Source organism: Anas platyrhynchos, chromosome 5, assembly GCF_047663525.1.
Source record: "Anas platyrhynchos isolate ZD024472 breed Pekin duck chromosome 5, IASCAAS_PekinDuck_T2T, whole genome shotgun sequence".
NCBI lineage: Eukaryota > Metazoa > Chordata > Aves > Anseriformes > Anatidae > Anas > Anas platyrhynchos.
Window position 1 is genome coordinate 54,286,142 of NC_092591.1, and position 15,209 is coordinate 54,301,350.

At 41.6% G+C, this 15,209-nt stretch overlaps 2 protein-coding genes across 3 annotated transcripts in view; one reads left to right on the forward strand and one right to left on the reverse strand.

The window, feature by feature from the left end:
* Positions 1 to 2,899: 2,899 nt before the first annotated feature.
* E2F8 (E2F transcription factor 8) lies at positions 2,900 to 13,871 on the reverse strand. 2 transcript variants are annotated; one of them, XM_027458931.3, is made up of 13 exons: positions 13,617 to 13,871; positions 13,256 to 13,516; positions 12,839 to 12,995; positions 11,480 to 11,785; positions 10,664 to 10,825; positions 9,073 to 9,210; positions 8,536 to 8,745; positions 7,700 to 7,787; positions 6,919 to 7,423; positions 5,759 to 5,977; positions 4,786 to 4,918; positions 4,329 to 4,648; positions 2,900 to 3,637 (listed from the first exon to the last, which is right to left on the reverse strand). In XM_027458931.3, the coding sequence occupies exons 1-13, from the start codon at positions 13,791 to 13,793 to the stop codon at positions 3,464 to 3,466; spliced, it is 2,850 nt and encodes a 949-aa protein (XP_027314732.2). In that variant the 5' UTR covers positions 13,794 to 13,871; the 3' UTR covers positions 2,900 to 3,463. The 2 variants fall into 2 exon arrangements, with proteins under 2 accessions (XP_027314732.2, XP_071895233.1); XM_072039132.1 differs by lacking the exon at positions 13,256 to 13,516 and having other exon boundaries at positions 13,617 to 13,870.
* A 500-nt stretch (positions 13,872 to 14,371) lies between these two features.
* The window catches only part of NAV2 (neuron navigator 2), a 424,692-nt gene continuing 423,854 nt past the window's right edge, over positions 14,372 to 15,209 (forward strand). The window contains exon 1 of the mRNA XM_072039124.1: positions 14,372 to 14,473. The gene's annotated coding sequence lies outside the window, so the exon portion shown is untranslated. The remainder of the gene's footprint in view (positions 14,474 to 15,209) is intronic.

Consider the following 15,209-nt stretch of genomic DNA (forward strand, 5'->3'; position numbering starts at 1 on the left):
TAAGAGCTTTGAAAATCTGGAAGCTAATTCTTGTTTGCTAAAAGGATTTTTAAATTAAGAAACTTGGTTTGGTGTTGTGAATTTTGTGGTGAGTGAAAGGACCGAGCCCTTCCAGCTTAGGGCTTGAAAACTGAACAGACTGACACTGAAGGTCCCCACTCTGGGACGTTCAGAGAAATGCAGGGAGCTGAGATGCCAAATCCCTGTCAGACCTTAGGATTTTAATGGCATGTTCACTCAGACTACTTTGAAAGCTCTTAGGAGCCTGTAGGATCCCTTGACTGCTGAGTCCGGCAAAGATTTCCTAATGCAGAGACAGGTTCTTGATGCAGAGTTAGGGACCTGTTTTTTCTTGAGCAGGAGACCAGGACTTGACATCTTCTTGGTCATTCTCCCTGGGCAATTCTTGAATTCTTTTGCCTATATCAAATAAGGCTGCATGCAGAGGTGACGCTGCAGTGTACAGGCAGTGAGCATTTCTTGTAAGCTGGTAGCAAGGAGGGACTGGGGCGTGATTGAGCTCACTGCTAGTGCATGGCAAGCACTAAAGCTTTCCACAAGAACCCAGTGTTTGCACCCTTGGTGCTTCATAAATTGGGATCCTTGACATTTGAGAGAGCCGAGTGTTCGTTAACCTTCACTCTTGTCTTCAGGTAGATCACGTGTTTGGATGGATTTGCACCGTGTCATAAAAGAGGGACTTTCCTAGAGCTTGGCGACAGTAAACGAGGTAGTGAGCTTCCATCTACGGAGAGCTTAGACACGCAGAAAGAGCAACAAGCTCGACTAGTCAGAGTGAAATGCAAGTCTTCTGGGAAATAGAGTACTTTGAACAGGGAGATGGTAGCTTTTCAGCCTGCAAAGTGAACAAGAACAAAGTGCTAGGTATGACAAAGCCTGCGGGAAAAAGCAAGCAACTGCATTTTGATAGGAGTCAAAGGACACTAGGCAGCAAGTGGGAATATACGTCCAGCTTTTCACAATAGGGCACTGTTTGTGACAAGACTTTTTTTCAAGCCTAATTACTGCAGTTTCTTGTTCTGGCAGCTGCACTATCCAAAGCCAAAAATTCTGTACTTTCAAATAATGCAAGTTTCTATAAACCTTCGCCTTTGTACTTCTACAGCTACACTGATAGAACGAGGTGTGAGGAAGATTGTTCTGATCAGTGATCATGCTGGAGAAGAAAGAGAACTCTATTTGCTGCTGCAGGGAGAATTGCTTGGTTTTCCAGCTTGTATTCTTCTCTCCCCCTTAGGTAGGAGTATTTCCATAGTTCTCCTGTCAGATGTATTTTGTATGATAAAGTAACTTCATGTTATTAAAAAGCAAGCCAGTCAGTTTTACTGTTAGCTGTTTTAACTGTATTTCATTGCCAGTCCAGTCCTGAATCTTGGGCTTTACTGTAGTAGTTTAGAGCTTTTCTCCTGCCCTAATTTGGGCAGACAGGCACGTTTCACAGGGGAAGGCACATACACTGGACTTTACTTAAATTTCATTTAATTTAATTTATTCCTTGTCATCTAAGATGAATGTGAGGCTTTACCTTTCGTCCTTCAGCACTGAAGAGACTCCAGTGTATGTATCTAAACACGTGTGGCTTAACTTAAACTGTTTAAAATTGCAGAAGGGGAGAAGCAACACTCAGAAGCTGACATCGATCTCAGCTAGAAAGTGGAAATGAACTGTGCTGCCTCTTGGCTGAGGCAAGACCTCTGTTCTGTGAGGCTTCTCTTCCCTTCCTTGTTGATGGTTTAAGTTAAAATGTTCACTATGTCCCCATACAGCACAGTAAAGGAAAAAAATGCCATACATGTACTACACATGCATAGCGTTACTACAACTTCTGCTTCACAGCTGATCCAGGCAGATTAGGGCTAAGGACAAGGTAAACATTTCATGGAGCACTATTATGGCCTCTGCTGTGGCAGGCTGTTATGAAAGATTAATAAGATAGTGTTATACATTGATCCTCTGCTAGGGTAAGTTAGAGCAGTGTTTAAAACTTAAGGTGGACTGAAGGAAAAGGTAGCGAAGCTTTAACCAAAGTTCTGCCTTAGGATATCTCTATCAAAAAAAAAAATAAAAAAAAATAGTTTTAACAAAGGAAGGAATTCAGGGAGACAAGTCCTTCAATTATGTAATTCTGTATGAAACCAGTAATTTTTTTTCTGTTTAAGTATTTGCAGCACAAGGTGGTTTCTGCTTTGTCACTTGTTATTTTGGGGGCAAGAGCAGGTAGAACATTACTGAACTCGAAATAATCTAGCTCATCTCTGTAGTTGTGAATGGGTTTTCCAGGGTTCAGACTTCATTTTTTTTTTTTCTTGCTACAGTTTATTCTACCACCTTTCTTCTGTACCAGGAGTGATTTGGGGATGTTCAAGAGAGGCAGAACCCCCTCCTTCTAGAAGCCAGACTTTACATTGTAACAGTGAAGAGCTGGTGCTTCAGGAACCATGTCTGTGTGATTTCTGTCACAAGCTGTTTCACATAGATACAAAACCTTTAGGAAAATAGTAAAGAAACTTCATCTTAGGCTTGAAGCCTGTCCACTATTGAGAGTACCTATTTCCTGTGTGTAACACAGCAAGTATCAGGCTCAAATTCTAACAGAGCAGAGGCAAGGTAATATTACCTAGTCTTACTGAAATTGGCTGTTAGTGTGAGGCCCAAGCTATGTAACTTCTTCATTCCTTAACATCTCAACTGCACTTGATGGAATATTCTAGGTATTTCTACTCCTAACTATCATGAGAATTTTCCTCTAATTGGTATGGGGAAGCTCTACAGAGAGTTGAAAAATGGAGACTGAGGTACTGAAATGCACTTTTTTGATGAAATACCATTGTCCCTTTCTTCATATTATACACACCCCTAAAAAAAGAGTCCAGTGCAGTGTGTTACTCAACTCCAGTAATTTAATTTCATTGAACAAAAAAACTGCCAAAATTTGACAGTTTGATGTAAGTTGAATCTGAACAAATTGATTTTACAATGCAGTATAAATAATTCTTAACTTATATAAAACTTGATTAAGATTCTTTTTACTAACTTTACAAAAGAGCATTATCAAACATAGGAGCAAAAGAAATTTTAACTATGGTCTTTTTGTTAAAACAAAATATGTACACACTCACAGTATTTTCTTTGTGCAAAATATGTACTGACAGACTGTACCTTTCTGTACAAAGGCAATTTCAGTTACTTTGCATAGCAGAAAAGCAACACAGAAAACACTCGATACATAACGTTGCTGCTATAATTCCTTAAGTAAGTCTTTTGGAAAAAATATTAGACACTAACTTTCTCATTAAGAGCCAGTTTTAATTCTAAAGCATTAAGGCTATTCCAGTATTGCAGTCTTGCCAAAACATGTTTTGTCCATAATACAATTCATTGTGTGCAGTGTGTTATCAGTAATTATGCCTGTTAACACAGTCAGCAAGTTGATATCCCCAAACTAGTCTTCTGACACTTCAAGTTTTCGTTGAGGAATATATAGGGTTCCTTGAGAGGTTCTGTCAGTACCATCTGAGTTTGCAGACAGTGTAGATACTGTGTTTGGCCCTCCTGGTGTGCGGAAAAACATTTCTGTTGTTGTCTGGGGCTCTTCGGGTTCCTTTGGAACACTAGGCTAGAGAAGAGAGAGAGTTTACTTTCATTTAAGAAAAAAAAAAGTGAATTACAGTTTTAGGTTTCTGCAGGATATTAGCAAACAGTTTCCTGAAATTTTTAAATTAACAACTCTACAGAGAGAAATAAAACTATTTATTTTCCTTGAAATATGTATATCTATACAAAATGGATTAAATAGAGAAACTGCTTTCTCAAATCTGTCTTCTATTTTTAGCGCAAACAGACCTTAGGCAATACAGTATTATATATATTACACAGAGAAAACTCCATAGGAAACAAGATTCTGTTATAATGCTCTGCTATCCTATGAATAAAAGCTACAATTAAGTAGAAGTAGTTGAGAGTAAATTAGGAAAGTATTGACAAGGAAAGATAAAGTAACAGATCTGTTACTTTAAGGATATGTTATTTCAGGTTCATCCAAAATCTTCTAGGACAGTTGTCTCTTCACACCTTGTCATTCTCCAGCTGGCTCCACATCCTCAACAACTAGGATACGTGTTCTTCCTTTGTAACCTCTCACTTACATTGTACTTATGCTAGTCTTCACTGCTTTTTGTGGTCACTAGTGATTTATAAATCAAGATTGAAAAAATATTGGTTTAAAAAATTTACTTGCAGAAAGGAATTACTGCACTATTATTTCCCACTGGGCACATAGTCAAAGAAGTTGCAATGTTTTTACTTACCTTTTCCTCTTTTAAGTTCGTGCTTTCTGAGCTGTGGTTACTATTTTCTGCTTTTGGAGAGATTGGTACATGCTGAAGAACAGGATTTGCAGGAACTTGCATACCAGCAGGTATTAGTCCTACGTGTTGCAGTGTAAAGTTCAGAACTGAAGAATTTGGATTTTGGGCAGAACTGGTGTTGCTTGAAGTGAGACAGGAGTTGCTTAGTACAGGTGCAGCAGCAGCTATAGAAGTTGGCGACAGCATTATATTCAGGGATGTTATGTGAAAAGCAGGAATGTTAACTGCTTTCAGTTCAGATGCTGTCACTGGAATGACACCTGAAACAGAAAAATCAAGTGTTGAAGGAATTAAGAATTGAGGCTCTTACACTGTGTCTTCTGGACCTGAGTACGATCAGTCTGGCTCATTGTCCTTTGAACCAGACAACTGTGTACCTATCTTGTTTAGTACTCACCAGCAGGGGGTGAGCTGAAGGAACTGTGCTGTAACGAACATATCCCAGCTTTCTCTTTATTAGAAAGGCTTGCTTTATTGCCATGGTGGGTGCAGTGAGTTAGAGGAATAAGGTAGCCAGATGGAAAAAAGTTCTGAAAAAGAAAGAAAACGACATACCTTTACCCCAAAGATGTAACAAACATGCAAGTATTTCTACAAACTTGTATTCCCCTTGCCACCACCTTATTCTTTATCCTCCCTATATTCCTATATTCCATGCCTGTACTAACTTCTGACTGAAGGTAGTCTCAGCCACACATTGCCAAACAGCCACACATTGCCAAACAAGACTGTTCTAGTCCACAGAAATCAACTGGCTCAATTCCCAGATGATACCCTGGGAGAGGAACTGTCAGTCCACACAGTACAATTAGACTTGACAAAAGAAATCCTTATGTGGAATACTACTTTTGGACAGAAGAAGCACCTGGACTCTGTAGTCATCATGTCATCTCATTCCAGGATTGTGTTTTTTTACGACATTGTTATACAATCCTTTTGCATTTACAAGGTCTGTTTTTGTCAGCAGAACTGTTCTTGATATTCAAGTTCTCTGTAGCAGGAAGTCTTAAGTGCAGAACACAGAATTTTACATAGATTCCACTGTAAATGAAAGTATTTGAAATGAAATGTACACAAACAACAGTCTAGGAAGGTATAGTATTTTAGCATTGCCTCTGTCTGCTTAGGCTTAGTTGTCTTCATCCCAATCAAAGCCTGAAAGTCATTTTACTACTTCTTATTTGTGTACTTAATTCAGAAATAGAATGGCCCTACATTAAGTTTTTTTCTTAAAGCACACTAAAGATAATCCAACTAAAGGCAATCTATATAGATGTAGTTCATTACAATTCTGTTTCTTTTGCAAATTGTTCCAAGTGGTGTTTTTCTAGGTAATGACAATCTATGTTGCGTTCCATGACAAACCTTACCTCATGAGCAGGAATGGCAAATGCCACAGGAATGTCTTGTTTAGGTTTGGTTCTGGTGTCATCTTCTGGAGCATCTGCTCTTTTACACTGGTCAGAGCAACTTGCCACACTTAGGTCTAATGTTTCAGATTCGTTCTGTTTCTCGTCCTGGAAATTGTCCGTTTCATGATTCATTTGTGAGCCACTGGAAGGTGGTCTTTCATTTTTAACGGACTCTCCCTTTAAAAAAAAGTATATATGAAAACAAAGGTAGACATTGGGAAGGACTTGACATTCTCAATTACAGGTCTACGACAACATTCATATGTTTGAAAAGAGAGTTTGTGCTATAAAAACTTGTAGTCTGTAAGAGAAACAGTTCTATGTTATCCCCTCTTGTTCCTTCACAGCAGGCAGATAGTTGGTACCACACACAGCCACATCACTCTGGTAACATTTCACGGCTGTTTTGCCAAGCACAATTTAAAGCAGACTGATAATTTACAGACACTAAAACATTCAGCAACTGAGAAGTGGAAAATGATCCAGACCTAGTTTCTACAACCACATCAAGTCTATCTGAACCTCTTATTTTCTTACTGTGTTGTATTATTATGCCTAAAATGTTAACGAAGTACAACGCTGGAAAGAAATATTTAGGTGTCAGGATGTGGGAGATGTTACCTGTCCAGTAACTCTCATGTGTCTACTTTTCCTCCCAACACCTTCAAAGCCAAGAATGAATGTCAGTCCTTCTACAAAGATGAGTAACCTGAACTGCTCCATAATCATATTCTTAAGTAGGTAAGTCTTGAAAAAATGTTTTGGGAGTTGTTTCTTTCTGAAGATGTCTGTACACTTTAACAAATTCTCAGAAACAGCAGACAATTACAACTTTGTCTTTTAACTGTTTGCATACCCTCCAAAATTATTCCTCAAAGGTAAAAGAACAGGTATTCTGAAATTCCAGTACTGCAAGAGTTATACAAGTCTGTAGCACAAATGCCTCTATAGTCAGCTAAAGGATTATGTATTTATAAGGTTACTCCCTTGTCTGGCTTCTTTACGATTAATTTACAAATTGGACAACATTGGGCAGGCTCCTAAATCAGTTTGAAATAAGAAGGTGGCACCATCTTTAGGCTATAGAACAGGTTAAAAAAAAAAACAACAAAACTTACCACAGAAGTATCAAGGCTTTCCTCATCACTTCTATACTTTTTAATCAAATTATTCTCTTGTAATGCTTGTGGTCTTTTAAGGCACCTCTGTGATGAAGATTCAGATTGCATAGATGTCAAGGACTTTGATGGATCATCTGCAGCTATGTGATTGTCCACTTCCTTGGTGGTTATTTCATTTAAGACTTTTGAATTAATACTCTTAATTCCTGTCACATTAGCACATGGTAGAGGCTGTAACGTGAAACTTGGGCTGTATGTTGTCACAGTGTGGGCTTGGGAAGGATGCAGATATATTGCGTATGAAACGCCAGAATGAGTCTGAGGTAGTATTACTGGTGATACTGAACTGTGGCTCGGAGATAAGACACCTAGTGGCTGAGTGAGGACTGACTTCTGAGAGGGTGCTGCAGTGTGAGTTTCAGGCTTGGGGGCTACCTCAGGTGAGGACAGATTATTTTCCAAAGTGGATCTTGGCAATTTCATTTTCATCCCTTTTGCTTTCCTTAAGAAGAAAAAAAAGAAACAAACAAAAATGCCCAAACACGTATTTTAATATCTTCATTCAGAAATACTAATTATTTTCTGTAATACTAAGACTTACCATGAACTTGTGTGTCTCAACCCACTAAACAGAAAATAGTAAGTAAAAAAAAATAGCCTGCACTATCAGGGCTTATTGTTTTTTGCTGACTATTGCCTGACTCAAAACAAGTATAGTTTGAACTTAATGGTCAGTGACAAAATACAACTTGTCAATATAACGCTTCTGCAAACTTACTTTGATGGTCCTTCCAGCTGATGTTGAGCGATCGCTGCAAGCTGAGACATTTTACTTGTGTAAGCTGATAAATTTTGATCAGTACCTGCTGCAAGGGGGAAAACAAAACAGATGATGTATCAAACATGTAAGTTTTCTACCTTGAGACGGCATTATTTAATGTGGCATACACGTTTAATGAGAAGAGACTCCGTGCTATCTATAAACTCCAACCCAGACTTGATTTGATCAATTGGATGGTAACTTACATCAAAAAAAATATTAAAGCCTCAGTTTTTTTTTCTCCCCTCCAAAGAAGACACTTAACAAGAACATAAACATGGATAGGTAATTTTCTGGCAATTTTATGGAAGACAGAACTGCTGAGATAGCAAGATATAAAATGCAGCTTCCGCAACCAGCCACAGTTAAAAGCAGTTCATAGAGAAAGATACAATATCTAGAGAATAAACTATACTACACAAAGTTTGTAACCAGTAATATTTACATTGTAACTGCAACAGCACAGGCTGTGATGGGATTTCATCCATTAAAACTAGAAAGAGTTCTAGTAATTGCAGAGCTTATTCACTGAACATGGATTATTTTAGATTTGTTTTCACTATCAATATTCTAATGCATCCGTTTTACAGGGAATATGTATTTCTGCCATCTTGTCTATTTCTGACTTTTTCAAACATGTGTTTGTTGTAAGCAGGCATACTCACGCATCCACATCTCCTATGAGATGATGGCAAGCCTGGATATTTAATGCAAAACTCTATGTCCAAGTCAGAAACATACTCAGGAAAAAAAAATAAACAACAAGAAAACAAATACAGTTTTTAGCTACATACTTGTGCTTATTTTAACTGGACTGGCTGGAGCAGATTGGATCTTCCTTCTATCATTTTCTATACTTTTAACCAACTTCATTAGGGACGGATGCCGAGTGAAGTTCTGCTTGACGCTTGAAGGAAAGAGATTTTTTGAACACTGCTCTCTGGAAGCAATGTGTTCTGAAACATGTGGAATGGAGGTCGCAGAAGTTGTTTCAAGTTTTGCGTCTAAAAAGCAGAAGAAACAAAAGAGTAAGTACGTATCACATGCAGATCCAGTAATGTAAAGCAATTATTTGCACCTAGCTTATAAATATTGAAGTACTAGCAACAGCAAAAATGGAAATGCAAGAGTCACAATATAGGAGTATGTGCTATGTGGAAATATGTCGGACATTCCAAGAAATACTAGTGTGCTATGTCGTTGTGGACCAAATACAATGTGACTGTCAAAGACTCTCTGCCTAGTTTACTCTGTCTTTTGGTAAAAGATTTTCAAAATGAAGAAGAAAGCCCAACAATCAGCAGAACAAAAGAAAATGATGCGTAACCTACCCTGAATACTTGGCAAGACCTCAGGTCCCGTCCATTTGAATGCTGGTTTCCTACCTCTCTCCTCTGTAACGTGAACTTTCTTGATAAGCTCAAGGCTACTGAGAACGTTTGCTATGTCATAAAGTCTTCTAATTTTGGCTGAAATAAAAGAAAACAAATGTAAGTTGTAGCGATACTTATTAGCAAGATACCATGGATCAGATTAAAAATTTGACTGTGGCCTTTTAGCAGCTGAAAGGAAAAACCTTCTGAATTTCTTTATGAAAATTATTTTATGGAACAGGCATTTGTGCTACGAAATAATGTATCATATCATAAAATTCAAATTTAAAGTGGATTGACAAAGATCTATAAATCTATATAGTGGTAAGAATATGCTAAATGTGGAAAAACACATTTTCAAAACAAGTTAGGCCCTGTATACTGGCCAAAACTACACAAATTCTATAGTGAAAACCAGCAACTTCTAAAGCAGGTGTACATATGCAAGGAAGAACACTGAAAGTATGGAGAAGAGACACACTGAACTCCAACAGGATGATCATCCTGCATGTTTTTAACTGTGTTCAGGCTCAACCATTATGAAAAGGTTTTAGGCAGTAGTAGAACTACAAGTGATTTTTTTAACCACTCAGAATGTGCTTAATCCAAAGCTTCTGCTACTGAAAATGTAAAGTCTAGGAAGTCACAGAACTTCAGATTGCGCTTCTTAACCAAGAAGATGGTAAAATGTGATACCGTAAGTATTTACACATGGATGGCACAGCATGAAAATGCTGTTAGCAAGACATAGATGTTATGGAGAAAGAAGAACAAATGACAACTAACAAAAAAACACTACCCACACACACTGTTTTGCCAAGATGCAATGGAAAGGAAATTACGAACTGAAACCAGCGAGGATCAGTCTGTTGCATAGTTTCACCAAAAAAAAAAAAAAAAGTTGTCGTCTGAGAAGCAAGGAAGGGTGTAATTTTCAATTAAATGTGAAATTAATTCTTAATGCCTCAAGAGCAGGCACATTTTCAATTAATATAGATATACCGGCCTGGACCTAGAAGTACCTTTACATTTGAATGATGAGCAAGAGGAGGAAATGCGCAGGGAACTGAAAGCAGGGCAAAAGAATGAAGAAATAATTGGCAGTTACAACATGGGGTTTCGCTTCCTCAAGCGTTTAAGCTATTAACAAGACTTTTAAAGCATTTCTTTAGATTTCCATCGAGTAAGTTATATGACCAGAACACGGATTTGCATGATGCTAAGAAACTTTTGCTGAAATGATGCCCATCTCTGTCACAGATTGCTGGAGAAATCGTTACCGATAAGCGGACGTTACTTCACCATGAGAGGATTCTATGGACTTCTCTTACATGGTGTGTATGAATGACAGTGTACAGGTGGATCCCTAATAAAAACTGTGCACGGAGCTTACTGGGTTTTTGGAAGTTCAAATACAAATGGTAGTAAGATGATGACAACGTTTTATACTACATAATCTTGTACTAGATATAGCTCATTTAGCTTACACTGTGTGTTTCTATTTAAAGCATGATCAAAAAGCAAACAGGAACAGTAGCATTTTACTTACTTTTGAACTTGCTTTTATCTAAGTCTTCTAACTGATCTTCTCCAATCAAGATTTTAGCAGCAACTTCAAGGCTTACTATTTGAGGAGTTGATACAAGAAACAGCATCACAAATTTCTGACTCATCACTCGTAAAGACTTGTCTTTCCTGCTATTTACTGATGCTGCAGCAGACAGGAAAAAAGGATTAAAGCAGTAAGTGATGTGGCAGCTACAAACGCTTTTAAAAACACTGAAGTCTGTCAGTAACAATGCTGAGAACAAACAATACGGCAATTAGGCAAGACCAACACGGACTCCAGCATTGAGTCTCTACATGGCAAGAATCAGGTAATTAGGTGGATAGCACGTCTAACTACACAGCAAAGAGTGTGGTGTCTCCCTTGGTATACCCTTTCCTATCATCTGACTTGGACTCTCAGAGATGTTTAACTGTAGATTGTATAACAAACTTAACAAGCGTTAGTGAGCATTTCTCCCATGAATCAAACCTAAATTTTAAAAATTAATAATCTATGGTGTCATGTAGACTTTTGGCTTCTGTAACATCCTGCAGTTTGATTATATGTTGAGTGTGTTTGTTAGTTTCACCTGTTGTTCCCCCCTTGTTCTTGACCCCTAAAAGTAAAACACGTGTAAGAATCAAATAGGACAACTAGAAGAAAGTACAGCACTTCCTCCAACCACGAACAGATGTGGTGCTTTTCAGGCAGTAATGTTTTAGAAAAAAATACCAATAAGTGTTTTTTTTTTTCTATGGGCACAGATACTTATAATCATGAGTACATATTCTTCTTGGCATTGTAGAGAAATATTACCAGCACGAAATTCCATTCCTGGGAGCTCGACAAAACACATTTCTGAATTCTCGTTTGAGACAAAAGACCTCTGCATTTCTTCGTTTCTTTCACCATCTAAATCAAATTCATGCTCATACTCTCTTTTCTTGATCATCTGAATTTGTTGTGTGTATTTGTTCTCTTCTCCAACTTTTTTCAAGGTCTGCAAGGTTTTGGTGAGATTATGTCGCCCATGCCAAGCGTATCTGTTTTTGGCAAGGCGTCTCACCATGTGTAGGCTCTCTAGCACGTTCACGATATCATATATTCGTCTACGTTCAACATCTAAAATAAAGAAAAAAAAAAAAAAAAGGAAGATCAACATGATATCTTTACTACATAAAATACTTTTTTTCATTCATTTACCTGATACACAGCTTGCACAGAAAAATGAAGTTTCCCATACTCCCCCCTCCTAATATAATTCTCAGGCATTTTCACCAACGCCTAAGTACCAACTTGACTGAAAATAAATCTTACAGATCTTGCGGGCAAGAAAACAATTCTTGCTTCAGACATGGCAAGGACTTGCTCTTCCAGACCAAGTTATTCTTGTATGTCTTGTACTGTAGACCAAGTTCTTCTTGGTCTACAGTATATCTTAAGAACTAAAGCTCACTGTTACAAGTGGTGCCATTAGATGGGTCTCAGTTCAGATTAAAAAAAGCATTTTTAATTATTCACTGCATCATTTTTAGATTGCCTTGTTAAATACTCTTGGAAACTCACAGTAAAAAGCATACTGGCCTTTTCTGTTGTCTATTCAATTCTCATTTTTGAGTAGGTGTTTTTTAACAGATGATATTTTGTACAGAAGTGTATGGATAGTATTTGCAGTTCATCCAATCTGCAGGATACTGTATTCTTGTAGCTCTTACAGAAAAAAAAAGCTTCAGCTGCTAGCAACTTGGACTCTCAACAGATCATTGGTGCGATACAAGATAGCAGAAAGTAGTTTCTTGCTTTGATGTCATGATTGGACAGGAAACTGTGGGCTCAGCATCAGAAATGCTAGCTCCTGACATAGAAAAGTCAGCCACGAATCTTAGCCATAGTTTCTAGGTTCAAAAAATGCAACTGGTTATTTGTGGTATCTGCAGTAAAGTAGATGTTTAATCTCAAACATTATTCAGAGGGTCTTGATTCAGTTCACCAAGCAAACTTGAACTTCTTAAAAGAACTGTGGTAAGAACAAAGGCTGTAAAGCTGTGTTTAGGTAAATGTGAGTGTACACAGTGAGCATTCAAAATGTTATGGAGCAAGAAAGTAATAAACACAGAAGGGTGGTTTATTGGCACATTTGCATGAGGACGTATAATGGCATATACAGCAACTTACTGAGCTCTTCAGCTACTTCATCGAGGCAAATGTAAGTGTTCTCTGCAGTGCTGGGGTAATCAGGATATCGGGCTAGGAATTTATGACACAGTAACCCTAGGCTTTTCTCCTTGCGACTTGGTTGCAATTTTTCATATTCGTCGCCAGATAAGTGCTCCTATGCAGAAATAAGAAGAGACCTTGAAACATTTTACAACAAGTGTGTGAATGTATACAGTGAACAGCTTAGCTGTGGAAGAAACACTCTGGGTGTTGTGTGTAACAGTGTGGCGTTGTTAGTTACATTTGTAAAGGCTGTAAAGTCAGAGCTGGAAAGGAAGGGTTGCAGTGTGTTGGCTTGGAGGTTTTTATAGGGAATAGTCTTCAGGAAAGGTGTTTTTTTTTAAAAAAGGCAAAGAGGAGACCCTCAGAGCATACCTGCGTGCAGCACTGGGGCTGCCGGCCGTCCCCGGCGGCGCCTGACAGCTCCTTGCTGCGCTCCCGGCTGCGGATCTCGGGGCTGGCGGCGCTGATCAGCACCTTCAGGTTGGCGGTGGGCGTCCAGGGCTCCGCGGCCAGCCCGTCCCCGGGCTTCGGCGGGGTGGCGAGCGGCTGGCAGCCGGGCCGCGGCTCGGCCGGCACGGAGGGCGAGGCGGCCGCTTGCTTCCGCGGGGTGCCGGGCGGGGCGGGACGGTTCTCCTGCGCCACGGGGAGCGGAGCGCGGTCAGGCGCCGAGCCGCGGGGCTGCCGGCCGCCCCGAGCCCTGCCCGCGCTCCCCCCGCCGCCCCCAGCCGCCTACCTTGTCCTCGTCCTTGGCGCTGTCCCCGTCCTCGGCCGCCTGCATCCTGCCGGGGGCGCGGCGCTCTGCCTGCGGGGACACGGCCGTGAGGCGGCGGCGCCCCCCCCGCGGCACCCGGCGGCGCCTCCCGCCTCTGGGCCCGGCCCGCGCCCAACGGCCCGGCCCCGCCCCGCCCATTGGCCGCCGGTGCTGGCGGGCGGGGCGTGGCGGGAGCCGCTTTAAACACCGGGAGCTGCTGCGGCGGCGGCAACAACAGCACCGCCCCCAGCTGCAGCAGCAGCGCCGATTTGAATCGAAGGCGCTGAGGCCGCCCAAGGCAGGGCGGGGCGGGCCAGCCAATGGGCGCGCGGCGCCAAGGCCCGCCCAGCCAATCGGCGCGCGCCCTGCTGCCCTCCGCGGCCCGGGCTGGGGGTTGGCGGGCTGGCGGCGCGGGAACCGGCGCGCGCGGGGCGGCGGCGAGGCGGGAGCGGGGGGGGGTGAGCGCGCGGCGCTCCTCAACGGCCGCAGCGCGCGGGGGGGGCGGGGCCAGGGCTCTCGCCTCAGCTCCCCTCACCTCAGCTCCTCTCAGTAAAGCGCCGGTGCCCGGTTCGCCGGCGGGGTCCCTGCTGCCCCACCCCGGGGCTCCTCACACGGTGGCTGTCCCGAGGGGTTTCTGCGTGTCTGCCAGCTCCCAGCCCCCGCCAGTGCCTCGCCGTGAGCGTGCGGCTTTACCTGTGTGGGCTGAGCCACCTCACGGGGGTTAAAGATCGCCTGTGGTAGATCAACCGAGCCCCGGGACGATAAACCGGGATTATAGCGAAGTTGGTAAACGAGTCAGAAGTGCCCAAAGTGCAGTGCTGCTGTTGCCTGAGCTCTAGGTAAACACGCGTTTCTGATCTCCCTCACAGATAAGTTTTTTCTTCAGCAGCCTGAGCTGTGTGTTATGCTAAAGACAGCCCTAATCTGCTCTGTGTGCCCTGCTCACAGTTATACTTGCACAAACACGTTGTCAACGGCTTGGTTTGAGCGTGGTCACGAGGCAAAGTCCGTCCTTTTATACCTGTGTGCTCTCTGGATGTGGTGCTGGGCTACTGTCAGGCTGAATTTCAACTACTGGCTCCTGTAACGAAATTCACGAAGAGTTGTGCTGATATAGCTCTCACCAGGTGATCCTACTTGTAAGATCTTACCACAATCTGCCCCGCACAGCACGAAGAGGCAGCCAGTCAATTAATGCGTGCTATCTCTTCATTCTGATTAATGCGACTCTTTTGATGTATTCTACAGGCAAAATGCCAGAATTTGAACTCATTACAGAAAAAGAAATATTAATTCTTACACATCATTTCATTATCTTATCAATGTCTGTAAATGCCTGAAGAGAAGGTGCAAGCAAGGCAGAGCCAGGCTCTTCCCAGGGGTGACTGGTGACAAGAAGAGGCAATGGGCACGGACTGGCAGGCAGGAGGCTCCCCATCAACATCAGGGAGCAGGTCTGTGCTGCGGACTGTCCTCCAGGAGGTTGTTCACAAGCCATTAGACGTGGTCCTGGGTACCCTGCCCTTCTCTGGTGCCCCTGCTCGAGCAGGAGATGGGGGCAGATGGACACAGAGG

Excerpts from the sequence above, each read along its gene's own strand:
- E2F8 (XM_027458931.3), bottom strand. The coding sequence starts at position 13,793 with ATGGGCGGGGCGGGGCCGGGCCGTTGGGCGCGGGCCGGGCCCAGAGGC. Across the intron at positions 7,788-8,535 it reads TCCAGTTAAAATAAGCACAA|CAGGTACTGATCAAAATTTA; the intron begins GTATGTAGCTAA and ends TCCCCCTTGCAG. Across the intron at positions 5,978-6,918 it reads AAAGCCTTGATACTTCTGTG|GGAGAGTCCGTTAAAAATGA; the intron begins GTAAGTTTTGTT and ends TTTTTTTTAAAG.